The 19,821-nt window shown below is 50.3% G+C and overlaps 1 protein-coding gene across 1 annotated transcript in view; it reads left to right on the top strand.

Annotated features, from left to right (window-relative positions):
* The window catches only part of TMEM163 (transmembrane protein 163), a 428,078-nt gene that overhangs the window by 251,463 nt on the left and 156,794 nt on the right, over positions 1-19,821 (top strand). The window contains exon 3 of the mRNA XM_066575137.1: positions 3,201-3,244. Within this exon, the coding sequence (XP_066431234.1) occupies positions 3,201-3,244 (44 nt within the window). The remainder of the gene's footprint in view (positions 1-3,200; positions 3,245-19,821) is intronic.

The raw sequence follows: 19,821 nt of genomic DNA, 5'->3' as shown, positions 1-19,821 counted from the left end.
TTATACCCAGGGATATAACAAGGGGGTGCTCTAATAACTATGTATAATATATCAGGGGTCAGTACAGAGATCTCTCCCATCATCTATTATACCCAGGACTGTAACAAGGGGTTCCTCTCTACATCTAGGATAGAAGGTTTCTATAACATAGAAGGGGTTCTTTACTGTAAGAGCAGTGAGACTATTGATTCTCTCCTGAGGATGCGGTGACAGTGATGCGATATAAGAGTATAAGAGGTTCTGGAGTCTGTCTTGAGTGTTACAATATTACACGTTATATCACTGATTACTCAGAAGGGTCGGCGATCCGGGGATTATTACTATTGCCAGAATGGGGTCAGGAGGTAATTTTTTTCCCCTGAAATGAGGAAAATTGTCCTCTAGTTCATTGGGGTTTTTTGCCTTCCTCTGGATCAACGTTGGGGGAGGATGAATGGGGGCTTTTCAGCCTGACATGCTATGTTACTCTATTAGTTTTAGGATGTGCATATTTATGCAACAATATTATCTCCGTTTCTTTTTTCCAATGGAGTTGTACAGAAAGCGGGTCCCATTGAAGGTGAAGGATTCATCGTTGTCTGGTGTAGACTTTTTATATCCAGTGTATATATGCAAGGGGTACCCAAATGAAGCCGGACCCTTATCCTGGTGGGCCGGCGTTCCCTGTACCCACTTCTGTTGTCTGTGGACCCCCTGAGGAGGTGCACCAGCCAGCATTGTTGGGGAAGCTTGAGTTCAGTTCCAGGGATCTTTTTTCAACACCGTTCAGTTTTTCACCTATTTTGTGATTCCCAAAGTCCCGGGGCAGACGGGTTCCTTCATCATGACAACGCCCACAACGCGCTGAGATACACGTCATTACCCCCTCGCCCTCCGTCTTCATCCCATCTCGCTCTATTTTACATTTCCTTGAGTTGAAAGAGACCTGAAAAGAAAATGTTTTGCTGATGAAACAAAAACAGCAGAAAAACCTCAATCACAACAAGTTCAAAAAATGCTTTGAGCTATGGAAAAAATGTAGTGCTTCACATTGCCAGAATTGTGAAGGAGACAGACGGGTCAAAATGTACAAATCAGGAGATTATGTAAAAAAATGAACTCCTGTTTCTTTTGGGTACCGCCTCATACATCGAAGGGCGCTTCATTAGCCCCCCATCCAGTAGAGTGTTGGACTCAGGTAGAATGTTGTTGCGGTGCAGATTCCACTAGGAGATTAACCAGTTCTGCAGGAATACCAGCCCCTGCGGACAGGAAGCTGCAGATTAGATGGGGGTGCTGACATGTTCTGACCGGCTGACAGGAAGGGGTCAGCGATTCATGCTGCTTGCCCCAAATTCTGCCCTCCCATCAGCACATAAATCTGACTCCATCTGACCAGGAGATGTTTTCCCGCTGCTCAGTGATACAAGTTTTGCGCTCTTTTGCCCACTGGAGTCTTCCTGTTTCTCTTAGACACAATGGCGCTGGAACTGGTCGCCCGCTGTTATACCATCTGTGCGGAGGAACGGCGAGTTGTGCGTTCAGACACGTTAGTTGGAGCTCCAGCGTTGTATTCAGCTGACTGTGCAGCCTATTGGTCAGAACGATTCCTGACATCCTCCTCCGACCCCTTTCACTGATGAGTTGTTTCCGTCCGCAGGATCCCCTTTCGCTGGATGTTTTCCTTGATCGCGCCATTCTCAGTATACCCTTCACACCGCTACATTAGAACCCCCCCACGGTTGGCGGTGAGACCCCGGCTAGTCCAGCACTGATGACCCAGCCTCGTTGAAAGTCGCTCCGATTGCTGGATCTTCCATCTAATGTGGATTCACACTGAAACTGATGCACGGAAAACTTGTCACGTGACTTTATGCCACACGCCGGGGTCACGGGGGGAATTGCTGTTCTAGAAAGCGCCAATCCTGAGAGGACGGGGCCTCTAATAAAGAGTTGGGGGCTCTAATAAAGTGATCACTGAGTGTTTTGCGTTACTATAGATGTTTGCTCTCCAGCTTGTGGCTCTGCACCCTCCTGAGTCCAATAGAACATGCTGGGAGTCGGGTAGTGACCCAACACACCATCCTGGTCGCCTCCATAAATGTCATACATGTTTGTCCTATGTAAATGCACTGTGCAGAGCTTGTCCTGTCATATTTAGTTTGTGTTGCACAGCTGCAGCGCTTTAGAGGTTAACAGTAATACATTTACATGCAGGCAATGATTTTATCAGTTTGTCATGTCCTGCGGTACAAGTGAGGTTATAAATGTGAGGGCTGGAGAGCAGGAAGAGGTCTTCCATCTTACCTGTCAGAGTGCTAACAGCTCCATAAAGGTGAAGATGGAAGAGGAGGAGCGACACCCCGTAGCGTTTGGAGTGTGGATGTGAAGGAGTGAGTCCCACCATCAGGAGAGCCCTACAAACCGTTCTGAACAGGTCGCAGTTCACACTACAGGCTTTTCCTGTGCGGCTGTCCATAGTGCGACGTTATTGTTACACGCACATGCCTGCTCTGCGGGGTTGGTATTCGCTAAGCCTTCTTTAATACTTATCTACCAGAGAGTCTGCGGGACGACCCCTGTCCCCCTTCCTCCTCTGGAGTGCTCCCAGTCTAGGAGCGGTGCCATGGACTGTAGGACCGGTTTCATCCTGGGTATCCCCCCTTCCTCCTCTGGAGTGCTCCCAGTCTAGGAGCGGTGCCGTGGACTGTAGGACCGGTTTCATCCTGGGTATCCTCCCTGCTCTGAGCTCTAACCTTCTGTCACTTACATAGAACTGTACCTGCATTACCTGTTGTAAAGTTTATTATACCGTAAAAGTTATACTGGGCCCTAACTATTCTGGGGACCCGAGGTACTACACACAAGTGGTGTGTGGGAACGGTGGCATCATGAATGATCAGTACTACTACTCCCCCTATCCCATTTATTGGCATGCCCTATCCTAGGAGTGTGGAAGCTGGCCTGCGGTCCTGCTCTGGCCTTGGCTGCGTGTCATCCTTACAGGACCAGAGCCTGGTCAGTGCCACCATGACCGGCCAACACTTATCCTTCCCAGCTCTTCACCTTAGCCAGGTGCCCAGGGTCGCCCCTCTGGGGGGTTGCAGTAGTAGTTCCTAGTAATTGCCATATACTCTGAGAATCCCCCACGGCCCATGACATGAATATGTTCCCTCTGTTTGTATACCTGAGGACTAACACCGTGTCCCCTCTCCTTGCAGCCGTCTCGGTGATGAGGTACAGCGCGTCTTCCTTTGGATTTGCGGTAAGTAGTTTTCTTTATTTTGTGCTAAATGTCAGATTTCCGAAGATGCAGTTGACAAAAGGGCTGTCCTATCAGGATGACCCCCTCCATGGGCTTTATTAGGGTCTATAAGGTGACTAGATTTTCCCAGGTCAAAGGGGGACAAAGGGGTTTGGTCGGGGGCGGAGTTTATCACATGTAATGTTACCTCAGTCATTTATAAAAAGTACAAGGCCGCTTCAAAAAGACGGGGAGCGAATTCCGCAGCATTTCTGCATCTAAAAAAACTGCCAAATCTGTAGCATCGCTGCTAACTGGAAATGAGCCGCATATCCGTAGCTGATTTCATCCTACTAGATTGACCCATCGCTGTGCGAACATAAAGTGGTTGTAAATGTTATAAGAACCGTCAAGTGAGGATTCGGCTTGAACTGTTCACCGTCCGCGGATTTGGGACATGGCAAGAGTGAATTATAGAATCATAGAATGGTAGAGTTGGAAGGGACCTCCAGGGTCATCGGGTCCGACCCCCTGCTCAGTGCAGGATCACTAAATCATCCCAGACAGATGTCTGTCCACCTCTGAAGACTTCCATTGAAGGAGAACTCCTCACCTCCCGTGGCAGCCTGTTCCACTCATTGATTCCTCTCACTGTCTAATATCTAATCTGTGTCTCCTCCTGTTACGGCACTCTGCCCCCCGAGCGCCAGGTGGGGTGCCCTGAACTTCCCGCACCCCACTGTCCCTGCCTACTTGCCTCGGCCCTGGCTAACCCCAGGCAGACAACTGGGCGGCGGTCTCTGCTCTGGCTAGGGACCTGGCGACTACCTAGATGGAACTTAACTAACTGGGGACAGAGTGCCGACAGAAGAGGCACGTGGAACAGACCAACAGAACTTACAAGGCAGAGTACAGCTGGAGATGGAGCTCACAGGCAAACTGGAAGGACACTGACTAGCAACTAGAGCAGACTAAGACAGACCTGACTAGAGGCTAAGAGAACCAATAACTGGCAGTGAGCTCAGGTCACTGCCAGCCTTTTAACTTAAAGCCTCTGCCCAGGGGCGGAGAGTGGGAGGAGCCAACTCTCCCACTGTTGCATATGGAAGGTGGAGGAGAGCGGGCGGCACCCTACGGGCTGACACACCGCTGCACGCTGGCTGCTCCACCCCGCCGGGAGAGCCCCGACAGCAGAGCTCCAGGACGCCGGAGCCGACATCGGAGCGACGCGTGCCGGCCGCGGGACCCAGTGCCGCCCTGCATGGTAACACCTCCCTTTCAGTTTCATCCCATTGAAGGAGAACTCCCCACCTCCTGTAGCAACCTGTTCCACTCATTGATCCCCTCACTGTCTAATATCTCATCTGTGTCTCCTCCCTTTCAGTTTCATCCCATTGCTTCTAGTCTTTCCTTGTACAGATGAGAATAGGGCTGATCCCTCTGCACTGTGACAGCCCTTCAGATATTTGTAGACAGCTATTAAGTCTCCTCTCAGCCTTCTCTTCTGCAAGCTAAACATTCCCAGATCCTTTAACCGTTCTTCATAGGACATGATTTGCAGACTGCTCACCATCTTGGTAACTCTTCTCTGAACTTGCTCCAGGTTGTCTATGTCTTCTTTAAAGTGGGGTGCCCAGAACTGGACCCAGTATTCCAGATGAGGTTTGACTAAGGAAGAGTAGAGGGGATAATGACCTCATGTGATCTAGACTCTGTGCTTCTCTTAATACATCCCAGAATTGTGTTTGCCTTTTTGGCTGCTGCATCACATTGTTGACTCATGTTCAGTCTATGATCAGTCTATGATCTATTAGTATACCCAAGTCTTTTTCACATGTGCTGCTCCTTAGCCCAATTCCTCCCATTCTGTATGTGGTTTCTTCATATTTCTTGCCCAGATGTAGGACTTTGCATTTCTCCTTGTTAAATACCATTCTGTTAGTCGCTGCCCACTGTGCAAGCTTTTCTAGATCTTTGTGAATCCTCTCTCTCTTCCCTAGTGTTAGCTATCCCTCCTAGCTTTGTGTTGTCTGCAAATTTGAACAGTTTCCCATCAATTCCCTTTTCCAGATCATTTATAGCAATGTTGACCAACACTGGGCCCAGGACAGAGCCTTGTGGTCCCCACTTGATACATTCTTCCACTTGCATGTGCAGCCATTTTTCACAACTCTACATCTTTTTGAATACTCTATCTCTCTTCCCTAGTGTTAGCTATTAGAGATGAGCGAGAGAGCATCGCCTTTTTCGAGTAACTGCTGGCTCGTCCCTGAAGATTCGGGGGGGCCGTGGGGGTGAGCGGGGGGTTGTGAAGGAGATCGGGAGGGAGAGAGATCTCTCACTCTCCCCCCGCCCTTGCGGCCCCCCCACTCTTCAGGGACGAGCCAGCAGTTACTCGAAAAAGGCAGTGCTCTCTCGAGTAAATCGCCCTACCGAGTATGCTCGCTCATCTCTATTAGCTATCCCTCCTAGCTTTGTGCCGTCAGCAAATTTGATCAGTTTCCCATCAATTCCCTCCTCCAGATCATTAATAACAATGTTGACCAACACTGGGCCTAGGACAGAGCCTTGTGGTCCCCACTTGATACATTCTTCCACTTGGATGAGCAGCCATTTAGGACCACTCTTTGAGTTCGATCACTCAGCCAATTGTGAATCCACCTAAAATTGCCTTCACACTGGCGAGGGAATCACACGATTTCCCAGCGTTGCGAGGGTGTGAGAAATTGCAAAATTTGTGAAGCCAATGGTTTCCAATGGCTCCATTCACATGCGATGCAGTGTGGAAACAAAATTGAAGCATATCCATTCTTTTTGCAATCTTGCCCATTGTTTCCAATTCATTGAATGACAGCTGAGCGCTGCCTCTGATTGGTCACAGCACTCAGACAATCAGAGACAGCTCTTTCAGGAGGCAGGGATTTTTCAATCCCTGGCCAGAAGAGAAGCTGAAGAAGAGTTCTGGGGAGCGGATAGAAGATGTGCCAGAGATGACAGCGCTTCTAAGGTGATATATTATTATAGATTTTTTTTTCTATTTTTGGGTTAGGGCTTATATTTACAGCCCTCCTCCACCACCCGGAAAATCCTCACCACGGGAAGTCCCTCGCCACTGCTGTCATAGCAGTGGCAGAGGATCGCAGTCATCTGCCACTGATTTCAATGGGGCTGGCGGCGCTGCCACAGCAGGAGATTTCTTCAGGCCTCCAGGGATGGGAGGCTCTTTTCCTGTGAAAATGCCTTTCATCCAGGGCTTCAGAAGGATTGCGAGGGTGATATCAGGGTGTCAATCACATCCTGATATTGCCCTCGCCAGCGTGCAGGAGCCCAAACAGTTGTCCTGTCAATCCCATATTTGGTCATTTGTTAAATAAGTATAGTATGAGATACTTTGTGAAATGCTTTGCTAAAGCCAAGATATACTATATCCACCGCATTTCTCTGATCAACGCAGTCGGTGATACCATCATAGAAGGAAATTAGACCCGTCTGGCATGGCTTGTTTGGTACAAACCCATGCAGGCTCCGGTTAATTACTCCATTTTCATCCAAGTACTTGCATACATGCTGTTTAATGATTTGTTCACATATCTTTCCCCTTATAGAAGTCAGGCTCACAGGCCTGTAGTTTCCTGGATCCACCTTCTTTCCTTTTTTTTGAAGATAGGAACAACATTTGCCCTTTTCCAATCTTCTGGGACTTCTCCTGTTCTCCAGGAATTGTCACAAAATCCGTTGAGTGGCTCAGCAATTACCTCCGCTGCTACCTTTAGTATCCTAGGATGTAATTCATCTGGGCCTTGAGACTTGAATTCATGTAAGTTAGCTAAGTGTTCCCTCACCATCTCTCTGCTTACAGATAGCCTGCATTCTTTATTCCCCCAATAGCACAGGGAAGATCAGTTGATGTTCCATCTACTTTCTAAGAGAAAACAGATACAAAATAGGAATTTAAAAGTTCATCCTTCTCAACATCATTCTTAACCAATTCACCATTTTCATCTTCTAAGCATCCAATAGCATCTTTGACTTTTCTTTCGTTTTTGACCCCCAAAATCCTTTTTATTGCTTTTGGCCTCTGTTACAGGCCTCAATTCATTGTGAGCTTTAGCTTTTCTTACACTAGCCCTAATTTTAAATCCCCGCCTGCGGAAAGATCAGCACTAGAGAGTCAGGGACAGCCAGGAGAAGACGCGGCTGAGCCCGGCAGCCAAAGGGAGGTAGGTATGTTTTTTGTTTTTTTTTTGTTTTGTTTTTTCAGCGATTTTACTTGATTTTGAGGGAAGGGCTTATATCTGAAATGAGTGACAGCTGCGGTAGAGAATTAGAAGAATTCCTCTGCTGCATCTGCCACAAATGTAGCAGCAGAGAATTATTTTAACTATTTGGGATGAAGGAAACATCTGCCGCATGCGGCAGATGTGTTCTTCATCCCCGCAGGGGTGACGGCAGCGGCGGAGGGGTATTTTTTTTTTTTTAAACACTAAAATGTTTCTTTTTCAGGGAAGGGCTTATATGTAAAGCCCTTCCCTGAAAAAGAATGCAGGGGGCCGGCATACCAAGGTTTTCAATGGAGCCGCAATGTTGCAAATACAAGCGTGTTTTTGTGCGTGCGTATGCACGCACAAAAACACGGTTGTGTGAAGCCACCCTAAAGCTCTCCTAATGAGTGAAGCAAGGTGCCCACCAAATATATGCTTACCTGTATGTAAGGTACAACCCGTCTCTAGCAAGCAGTCCATCATATAGGTAATTCACTCCATGGTTTAGGAATCCAAATCTTTGCTGACGGCACCATCGACGTAGCCAGTTGTTCACCTCTAGAATCCTGTTCCATCTTCTTATTCCATGGCCATCCACTGGGGGGGATTTATGAGAAGACCACCTGAGCTCCTAGTTCCTTCACCTGCTTTCCGAGGTCTTCAGAGTCTCTGCAGATAGTTGTAAGGTCCTTTTTTGCAGTATCATCTGTCCCTACATGTATTAGTAGGAATGGGTGGTGTTCTGGAGGACTGAAGAGTCTTGACAGCCTATCAGACACATCTGTGATTTGTACCCCTGGAGGACAGCAGACCTCTCGTGAGGTTATGTCAGGTCTGCAGACAGCGGCCTCTGTTCGTCTCAGTAGGTAGTGTGTGTATATTACGTGTCGGTATATTACACCACTTACTATAGTATGTATTACTGTGCAGACCCCATATATATGGTGTATCTTGCAGTAATATCTTGTATAACTAGTATGCTCTACAGATTGGATCTACTACGAAGAGAGAATACAGTTCTAGAGCTGCAGACCACTCTATGCCGCACGTATTCACTGAAAAGGACCCACTAAAGAAATATCCTCTACTATTTAAAAATGACCTTTTATTTATTCTGTTACAATAAAGACAAGCGCTTGTGGTGACACACAAATTAATAACACCTCTATTTATTTCACACAATGCGAGTCCTGACGGTGTATAAAGACCTATATTGCTTCTGTCCTAGAGGTGTAGATATATAGCCACCCTGATTATGGTCTGCTATAATGAGATACTTGGTCTCAATCAGGTATAATAGATGATGAAAATGATTTCAGTTCAGTATTGTAAATCTCATATTATATTAGTCATAGATCGCTCGGTGCACTTAGTTATACTCCTTATATCTGTGCACTTTTTATATCTCCCAGGCTCGACGCGTTTCCTCGGCCTCTTTTAATCTAGGGCCGATTTATCAGGATCAAGGAGTCATTTTATTACATATGTTGATGTTCACTTAGATGAGACACCAAAAAATCCAGGTACCACTATCACTTCTTTTGAGGGTCCCTGGTTAGATACTTTAATATGAATTGGAAATGGGACACTATTGATCCACACTGAGCGTGATAGTCAATGGTGAGAGAGTCCTGAGCACTTTACTAGAAATATGCGAATGAGCTATATCTTTAAGATGGTATTTTAGCTTATGTCTCACTGAATCTTATATGCCACTCTAGATCATGCTGATGTAATGTAGCTCATGTCCCAGAGAGGCCTGATATGGGCATATACTACTGGCTTTTTTTGCCAAGATATATTATATAGTATATTGCTACAGTGAGGACCGCTACAATCACATTTAAAACACTTGCTCGCTAGGAATCTCTCTGTCTATGATAATGTCTGATGAGATTTAGTGGCACAGTCATAGACATGTGAGGATACTCAGAGCGTGTTGTAATGTCCGTGGGGTTTCTCACATGTGAATGATTGTTGTGGGGATGAGTGAGCTTGATGATGCTCCTCCAGACACACACATACAACCGCTGGGATCAGTGTCCCATAGTGTTCTGACAGTGCACAGAATATAAGGAATATAACTAAGTGCACCGAGCGATCTATGATTAATATAATATGAGATTTACCAGACTGAACTGAAATAATTTTCATCATCTAATATACCTGATTGAGACCAAGTATCTCATTATAGCAGACCGTAATCAGGGTGGCTATATATCTACACCTCTAGGAAAGAAGCAATAAAGGTCTTTATTAGAGATGAGCGAGCACCAAAATGCTCGGGTGCTCGTTACTCGGGACGAACTTTTCGCGATGCTCGAGGGTTCGTTTCGAGTAACGAACCCCATTGAAGTCAATGGGCGACCCGAGCATTTTTGTATTTCGCCGATGCTCGCTAAGGTTTTCATTTGTGAAAATCGGGGCAATTCAAGAAAGTGATGGGAACGACACAGCAACGGATAGGGCAGGCGAGGGGCTACATGTTGGGCTGCATCTCAAGTTCACAGGTCCCACTATTAAGCCACAAAAGCGGCAAGAGTGGGCCCCCCCCCCCCCCCCCCCAACAATTTTTACTGTGGACAAACCCTCATTAGCAAGGCATACCTTAGCTAAGCACCACACTACCTCCAACAAAGCACAATCATGGCCTGCATGACACTCCGCTGCCACTTCTCCTGGGTTACATGCTACCCGACCCCCCCCCCCCCCCCGCACGACCCAGTGTCCACAGCGCACACCAAAGTGTCCCTGCGCAGCCTTTAGCTGCCCTCATGCCACGCCACACTCTATTTAGAAGTGCGTCTGCCAGAGGAAAAGCAGGCACACACTGCAGAGGGTTGGCACGGCTAGGCAGCGACCCTCTTTAAAAGGGGCGGGGCGATAGCCCACAATGCTGTACAGAAGCAATGAGAAAAATAATCCTGTGCCACCGCCATCAGGAGCTGCACACGTGGGCCTAGCAATGGGGAACCCATGTGCCACACACTATTCATTCTGTCAAGGTGTCTGCATGCCCCAGTTAGACCGCGGTTTTTTATAAACAGTCACAGGCAGGTACAACTCCGCAATGGGAATTCCATGTGCACCCACAGCATGGGTGGCTCCCTGGAACCCACCGGCTGTACATAAATGTATCCCATTGCAGTGCCCTGGACAGCAGAGCTAACGTCAGATTAAATGCAGGTGGGCTTCGGCCCACACTGCATGCCCCAACCTGACCGGAGTTTTTAATTCATAGACACAGGCAGGTACAGCTCCCTATTGTGAAGTCCCTGTGGACCGACACCATGGGTGGGTGCCAGGAAGCCACCGGCGGTACATAAATATATCCCATTGCAGTGCCCAACACAGCTGATGTAACGTCAGCTTTAATGCAGGTGGGCAAAAAATTAATTGGATTACACTGTAGGCGAGGGCCCAAAAAATTGGTGTACCAACAGTACTAATGTACCTCAGAAAAATTGCCCATGACCAACCAAGAGGGCAGGTGAAACCCATTAATCGCTTTGGTTAATGTGGCTTAATTGGTAACTAGGCCTGGAGGCAGCCCAGTTAAAATAAAAATTGGTTCAGGTGCAAGTTTCAACGCTTTAATGAGCATTGAAACGTAGAAAAATTGTTTACAAAAATTATATGACTGAGTCTTGTGGGCCTAAGAAAAATTGCCCGTTCGGCGGGATTACGTGAGGTTTCAGGAGGAGGAGCAGGAGGAGGAGGATGAATATTATACACAGATTGATGAAGCTAAAAGGTCCCTGTTTTTGATGGTGAGAAAGAATGATGCTTCCATCCGCGGGTGCAGCCTACGTATTGCTTAGGTATCGCTGCTGTCCGCTGGTGGAGAAGAGAAGTCTGGGGAAATCCAGGCTTTGTTCATCTTGATGAGTGTAAGCCTGTCGGCACTGCCGGTTGACAGGTGGGTACGCTTATCTGTGATGATTCCCCCAGCCGCACTAAACACCCTCTCTGACAAGACGCTAGCCACAGGACAAGCAAGCACCTCCAGGGCATACAGCGCGAATTCATGCCACGTGTCCAGCTTCGACACCCAGTAGTTGTATGGAGCAGAGGCGTCACGGAGGACGGTCGTGCGATCGGCTACGTACTCCCTCACCATCCTTTTACAGTGCTCCCGCCGACTCAGCCGTGACTGGGGAGCGGTGACACAGTCTTGCTGGGGAGCAATAAAGCTGGCAAAGGCCTTGGAGAATGTTCCCCTGCCTGCACTGGACATGCTGCCTGATCCCCGCACCTCACCTGCTACTTGGTTCTCGGAACTGTGTCTTCTGCCATTAGTGCTGTCAGATGGGAAGATTAGCATCACTTTTTCCACCAGGGCCACTAGGAGGATGACTTTCAGGATCTCCTAATACCGTGGGTCGAGCAGTGTGTACACCCAGTAATCCGTAGTGGCCAGAATGCGTGTAATGCGAGGGTCACGAGAAAAGCATCCTAACATGAAGTCAGCCATGTGTGCGAGGGTACCTGTACGCAACACATGGCTGTCCTCACTAGGAAGATCACTTTTAGGATCCTCCTCCTCCTCCTCAGGCCATACACGCTAAAAGGATGACAGGCAAGCAGCATGTGTACCCTCAGCAGTGGGCCAAGCTGTCTCTTCCCCCTTCTCCTCATCCTCCTCATGCTCCTCCTCCTCCTCCTCAACGCGCTGAGATATAGACAGGAGGGTGCTCTGACTATCCAGCGACATACTGTCTTCCCCCGCCTCTGTTTCCGAGCGCAAAGCGTCTGCCTTTATGCTTTGCAGGGAACTTCTCAAGAGGCATAGCAGAGGAATGGTGACGCTTATGATTGCAGCATCCCCGCTCACCATCTGGGTAGACTCCTCAAAGTTTCCAAGGACCTGGCAGATGTCTGCCAACCAGGCCCACTCTTCTGAAAAGAATTGAGGAGGCTGACTCCCACTACGCCGCCCATGTTGGAGTTGGTATTCCACTATAGCTCTACGCTGCTCATAGAGCCTGGCCAACATGTGGAGCGTAGAGTTCCACCGTGTGGGCACGTCGCACAGCAGTCGGTGCACTGGCAGATAAAACCGATGTTGCAGGGTCCGCAGGGTGGCAGCGTCCATCTTGGAGTTGCGGAAATGTGCGCAGAGCCGGCGCATTTCGAGCAGGTCTGACAAGTGTGGGTAGCTTTTCAGAAAGTGCTGAACCACCAAATTAAAGACGTGGACCAGGCATGGCACGTGCGTGAGGCTGCCGAGCTGCAGAGCCGCCACCAGGTTACGGCCGTTGTCACGCACGACCATGCCCGGTTGGAGGCTCAGCGGCGCAAGCCAGCGGTCGGTCTGCTCTGTCAGACCCTGCAGCAGTTCGTGGGCCGTGTGCCTCTTATCTCCTAAGCTGAGTAGTTTCAGCACGGCCTGCTGACGCTTGCCCACCGCTGTGCTGCCACGCTGCGCGACACCGACTGCTGGCGACGTGCTGCTGCTGACACATCTTGATTGCAAGACAGAGGTTGCGTAGGAGGAGGAGAGTGGTTTAGTGGAGGAAGCATACACCGCCGCAGATACCACCACCGAGCTGGGGCCCGCAATTCGGGGGGTGGGTAGGACGTGAGCGGTCCCAGGCTCTGACTCGTTCCCAGCCTCCTCTAAATTCACCCAATGTGCCGTCAGGGAGATATAGTGGCCCTGCCCGCCTGTGCTTGTCCACATGTCCGTTGTTAAGTGGACCTTGGCAGTAACCGCGTTGGTGAGGGCGCGTACAATGTTGCGGGAGACGTGGTCGTGCAGGGCTGGGACGGCACATCGGGAAAAGTAGTGGCGACTGGGAACTGAGTAGCGCGGGGCCGCCGCCGCCATCATACCTTTGAAAGCCTCCGTTTCCACAACCCTATACGGCAGCATCTCCAGGCTGATAAATTTGGCTATGTGCACGTTTAACGTTTGAGCGTGCGGGTGCGTGGCGGCGTACTTGCGCTTGCGCTCCAACACTTGCGCTAGTGACGGCTGGACAGTGCGCTGACAGACATTGGTGGATGGGGCCGAGGACAGCGGAGGTGAGGGTGTGGGTGTAGGCCAGGAGACGGTAGTGCCTGTGTCCTCAGAGGGGGCTTGGATCTCATTGGCAGGTTGGGGCACAGGGGGAGAGGCAGTGGTGCAAACCGGAGGTGGTGAACGGCCTTCGTCCCACCTTGTGGGGTGCTTGGCCATCATATGTCTGCGCATGCTGGTGGTGGTGAGGCTGGTGGTGGTGGCTCCCCGGCTGATCTTGGCGCGACAAAGGTTGCACACCACTGTTCGTCGGTCGTCTGCACTCTCAGTGAAAAACTGCCAGACCTTTGAGCACCTCGGCCTCTGCAGGGTGGCATGGCGCGAGGGGGCGCTTTGGGAAACAGTTGGTGGATTATTCGGTCTGGCCCTGCCTCTACCCCTGGCCACCGCACTGCCTCTTCCAACCTGCCCTGCTGCTGCACTTGCCTCCCCCTCTGAAGACCTGTCCTCAGTAGGCGTAGCAAACCAGGTTGGGTCAGTCACCTCATCATCCAGCTGCTCTTCCTCCGAATCCTCTGTGCGCTCCTCCCTCGGACTTACTGCAATTACTACTACCTGACTGATAGACAACTGTGTCTCATCGTCATCCTCACCCACTGAAAGCTCTTGAGACAGTTGCCGGAAGTCCCCAGCCTCATCAGCCGGACCCCGGGAACTTTCCAAAGGTTGGGCATCGGTCACGACAAACTCCTCCAGTGGGAGAGGAACCATTGCTGCCCAATCTGGGCAGGGGCCCGGGAATAGTTCCTGGGAGTCTGCCTGCTCCTCAGAATGTGTCATTTTCATGGAGTGAGGAGGCTGGGAGGAAGGAGGAGCAGCAGCCAGAGGATTCAGAGTTGTAGCAGTGGACGGTGCAGAACTCTGGGTGGTCGATAGATTGCTGGATGCACTTTCTGCCATCCACGACAGGACCTGCTCACACTGCTCATTTTCTAATAAAGGTCTACCGCGTGGACCCATTAATTGTGAGATGAATGTGGGGACGCCAGAAACGTGCCTCTCTCCTAATCCCGCAGCAGTCGGCTGCGATACACCTGGATCAGGAGCTCGGCCTGTGCCCACACCCTGACTTGGGCCTCCGCGTTCTTGTCCGCGTCCACGTCCTCTACCCCTACCCCTCAGCATGGTGTATTACCAGTATTGCAGAAACAGAACGCTGTAATTAAATGTGCCGCTTATTGGCCTGTGGTTGGAGGCTGACTTCGCTTACGGAACGCACAGCAGAGGCAGGAAAGAATTTTGCGCAAGCCTGCTGTAACACTTAGCTGGCTGCGTATGAATTAGGACAACTACCCCCAGCACAGACCCAGTACACTGAGGACAGTCACAGGCAGCCCAAATAGATTTTTTTTCCAAAATGTTTTTGGAAAGGCCCACTGCCTATATTCAATAAATATATGTCTTCTGTCCCTGCCTAACCAGCACTGGCCCTGGACAATGTAAAATTACTGCAGGACGCAATGCTCTGCATGGCCGATATACAAAAAAAAAAATATGTGCAACACTGCAAAAAGCAGCCTCCACAGTACTGCACACGGTTAGATGTGGCCCTAAGAAGGACCGTTGGGGTTCTATAAGCCTAAAATACTCCTAACACTCTCCCTATAGCAGGTCCACCACGACAGCACTGTCCCTGATCTCTGTCAGAACGCATCTGTGGCGAGCCGCGGGAGGGGCCGATTTATATACTCGGGTGACACCTGATCTCCCCAGCCACTCACTGCAGGGGGGTGGTATAGGGCTTGAATGTCGCAGGGGGAAGTTGTAATGCCTTCCCTGTCTTTCTATTGGCCAGAAAAGCGCGCTAACGTCTCAGGGAAGAAAGTGAAAGTAACCCGAACATCGCGTGGTACTCGTCACGAGTAATGAGCATCTCGAACAGGCTAATACTCGAACGAGTATCAAGCTCGGACGAGTCCGTTCGCTCATCTCTAGTCATTAGACATCGTCAGGACTCGCATTGTTTAAAATATTAATTTGTGTGTCACCACAAGCGCTTGTCTTTATTGTAACAGAATAAATTAAAGGTAATGTTTAAATAGTAGAGGATATTTCTTTAGTGGGTCCTTTTCAGTGAATAAATATAGACAAAATAAGAGCCCTACTGTCTCAGTGAATAAACTATATGCCTGCACGTAGCAGAGCTGAGCGTGTCTAGCTGCGCGTAGCAGAGCTGAGCGTGTCTAGCTGCGCGTAGCAGAGCTGAGCGTGTCTAGCTGCGCGTAGCAGAGCTGAGCGTGTCTAGCTGCGCGTAGCAGAGCTGAGCGTGTCTAGCTGCGCGTAGCAGAGCTGAGCGTGTCTAGCTGCGCGTAGCAGAGCTGAGCGTGTCTAGCTGCGCGTAGCAGAGCTGAGCGTGTCTAGCTGCGCGTAGCAGAGCTGAGCGTGTCTAGCTGCGCGTAGCAGTGCTGAGCGTGTCTAGCTGCGCGTAGCAGAGCTGAGCGTGTCCAGCTGCGCGTAGCAGAGCTGAGCGTGTCCAGCTGCGCGTAGCAGAGCTGAGCGTGTCCAGCTGCGCGTAGCAGAGCTGAGCGTGTCTAGCTGCGCGTAGAAGAGCTGAGCGTGTCTAGCTGCGCGTAGCAGAGCTGAGCGTGTCTAGCTGCGCGTAGCAGAGCTGAGCGTGTCTAGCTGCGCGTAGCAGAGCTGAGCGTGTCTAGCTGCGCGTAGCAGAGCTGAGCGTGTCTAGCTGCGCGTAGCAGAGCTGAGCGTGTCTAGCTGCGCGTAGCAGAGCTGAGCGTGTCTAGCTGCGCGTAGCAGAGCTGAGCGTGTCTAGCTGCGCGTAGCAGAGCTGAGCGTGTCTAGCTGCGCGTAGCAGTGCTGAGCGTGTCTAGCTGCGCGTAGCAGAGCTGAGCGTGTCTAGCTGTGCGTAGCAGAGCTGAGCGTGTCCAGCTGCGCGTAGCAGAGCTGAGCGTGTCCAGCTGCGCGTAGCAGAGCTGAGCGTGTCTAGCTGCGCGTAGAAGAGCTGAGCGTGTCTAGCTGCGCGTAGCAGAGCTGAGCGTGTCTAGCTGCGCGTAGAAGAGCTGAGCGTGTCTAGCTGCGCGTAGCAGTGCTGAGCGTGTCTAGCTGTGCATAGTAGAGTTCAGTGTGTTTACTAGCGAGTAGCAAAGCTTCCCCCTTCTGCCTCTCTCCCTCTCCCCCTCCTCCCCTCGCATATGCTTACCAAGTTTTCACTCTCCCTAACAACGCTGCCAATACACTTAAAGGAGATGTCCCGAGGCAGCAAGTGGGTCTATACACTTCTGTATGGCCATATTAATGCACTTTGTAATGTACATTGTGCATTAATTATGAGCCATACAGAAGTTATAAAAAGTTTTTTACTTACCTGCTCCGTTGCTGGCGTCCTCGTTCCCATGGAGCCGACTAATTTTTGGCCTCCGATGGCCAAATTAGCCGCGCTTGCGCAGTCCGGGTCTTCTGCAGTCTTCTATGGAGCCGCTCGTGCCAGAGAGCGGCTCCGTGTAGCTCCGCCCCGTCACGTGCCGATTCCAGCCAATCAGGAGGCTGGAATCGGCAGTGGACCGCACAGAAGAGCTGCGGTCCACGGAGGCAGAGGATCCCGGCGGCCATCTTCAGAAGGTGAGTATGAAGACGCCGGACCGCCGGGATTCAGGTAAGCGCTGTGCGGGTGGTTTTTTTAACCCCTGCATCGGGGTTGTCTCGCGCCGAACGGGGGGGGGGGTTTAAAAAAAAAAAAACCCGTTTCGGCGCGGGACATCTCCTTTAACATGGGAACTTTCTCTCTCTCCTCTCATCAGCAACGCTCACCTCTCTGCCTCTGCACCGCTGACCCTGTGTACCGCTCACCTCTGTCACTGCACCGCTCACCCGGTGTACCGCTCACCTCTCTACCTCTGCACCGCTCAGCCAGTGTACCACTTGCTCTGTGTACCACTTACCTCTCTGCCTCTGCACCGCTCACCCTGTGTACCGCTCACCTCTCTGCTCTGCACCGCTCACCCTGTGTACCGCTCACCTCTCTACCTCTGCACCGCTCACCCTGTGTACCGCTCACTTCTCTGTTCTGCACCGCTCACCCTGTGTACCGCTCACCTCTCTACCTCTGCACCGCTCACCCTGTGTACCGCTCACCTCTGTCTCTGCACCGCTCACCCAGTGTACCACTTGCTCTGTGTACCGCTCACCTCTCTGCCTCTGCACCGCTCACCCTGTGTACCGCTCTCCCTGTGTACCGATCACCTCTCTACCTCTGCACCGCTCACCCACTGTACCACTTGCTCTGTGTACCACTTACCTCTGTGCCTCTGCACCGCTCACCCTGTGTATTGCTCGCCCTCTGTACCACTAACCACTTTACCTTTTACCGCTGGCACTGCTTGGCAATGGTTCATTCCCCCTAGTGGTGCGAGACCCCCATAGTACCCCATAGTATTAGCCCTCCCCTATTCCAGCCCCAGCAATAATAGTGACCACCACAGTATCCGGTAATCACTGTAATGATGACCAGATGTTACCAGAAAGTGGGACAAAAACAGGACAAATGGCTGTCCCACTGGGGTCCTGGCGGAAGGCGGGACCCAGGGTCCCAAATTGGTACTGTCCTGCCTAAATCGGGATATCTGGTCATCTTGTGGTCTATGGACATCATAGAGAGTCATTGGGAGCCGCTTCTGTCAGCCAGTAGGAGCGTCACTGACTCCTGTTTAGTCCTCCAGCCACCATGAAAGATTGAGTGCCTCGCAACGCAGAGAAAATGCTGCAATATCGCTCATTGTTTTTAATGGGGACGGCGGCAGCAGCGCCAGCCCCATTGAAAACACAGGGAGTACATCGCGGACTTCTTCCACAGCTGTCACAGCTGTCATGGCAGAGGATTCCTTCATCCCCCAAATCCATGATGCTATCCCATTTCTTTTAATGGGGCTGGCACGTCTGCGACCCCATTGAAAGCAGTGAGTTGTAGGCATGATTTTCAGGGAAGGGCTTGAGATATAAGCCATTCCCTGAAAATCATCGCTAGCTGTAAAAAAATCTAAGAAAAAAAAAATATATATATATATCTCACCTAGAAGAGCCGTCCGGCTCCTCTCTCCGGATTCAGCAGTTGTCTTCTGTGTTGTGGAGGCCGGGGATTGAAATATTCCCACCCCCAGAAAGCACTGGTGTTAGTGGCTGAGCGCTCAGTTACTCATTGATGAATGGCTGAGGGCTGTGACCAATTACAGGCAGCCCTCAGCTGTCATTTAATGGCTGAGGTCCGCCTGTGATTGGCAGAGAGCTCAGCCAATGAGACCAGCACTTTCTGGAAGCCGGGATTTTTCAATGCCTGGCCTTCAGAACACAGAAGACAACTGCCGAGACAGGAGAGAAGAGGCGGACGACTCTTCTAGTTGAGTGTATGTGTATGTGTGTGTGTGTGTGTATGTGTGTATGTATGTATGTATGTATGTATGTATGTATGTATGTGTATATATATATATATATATATATATATATATATATATATATATATATATATACATACATACACTCAACTAGAAGAGTCGTCTGCTATATATATATATATATATATATACAGTGCCGACCCCATTGAAAGAAATGGGATAGCATCATGGATTTCTGCCACAGTTGTCACAGCTGTGGGAGAGGATTTCTTCATCCCTGCGGTGCCCACGGGAATGAAGGACTCCTCTGCCATAGCTAACGCAATGCACTCCGCCGGCTCCATTGAAAACACTAAGCGATATCACAGATTTTACTCTGTGCGCTGCGAGACTTAGGAAAAAAAGAATGCAAATGAGTGAAATCCTTGAAAATCATTGGTTTCCTAATCATTGCTCTCGCATTGCAGTGGTGGGTCGGGCCCCCTAATACTACATCATCCCTCCCCAGAGTCCGCTGCTTGCTGGAGTTGTGACGAATCAACACCTTCATTCCCAAGCGCCAATCTACGGTGGTGCCTGGAAATCAGGAGGTGGCAGCTGCTCCAGTGGCCCCGGTGCAGCTTCCAAGGAGCAGGCCCCAGCCTGGGAGACATCAGGCCTTGTCACAGGACTCTACAGTCTCCCACCCGGAGGGTAACCAGGGACATGTCCAAGGGGCCGAGGGCAGGGTATTAAATGGGGAAAACCCAACAATGGTTTAACTGTAGTCCTTTGGTTACGTGTGACGCCACTGACCGTCCTCCGCGGTGAATTCTAGACGGTGTTATAAAGAGTCCACACATTCAGAGTTGACTTCTTAAAGGCAGAATCGGGAACGGTCGGTAAAGCCATTTTCTGTAAGAAGACTTTACATCCACTGGCAAAAGACACTGATGCAGAAGAACATGTGGTGTGACAGGGAAGAAACCCGGGAGA

Source organism: Eleutherodactylus coqui, chromosome 8 (genome assembly GCF_035609145.1).
Source record: "Eleutherodactylus coqui strain aEleCoq1 chromosome 8, aEleCoq1.hap1, whole genome shotgun sequence".
NCBI lineage: Eukaryota > Metazoa > Chordata > Amphibia > Anura > Eleutherodactylidae > Eleutherodactylus > Eleutherodactylus coqui.
This window is presented reverse-complemented; position numbering and strand designations above follow the sequence as displayed.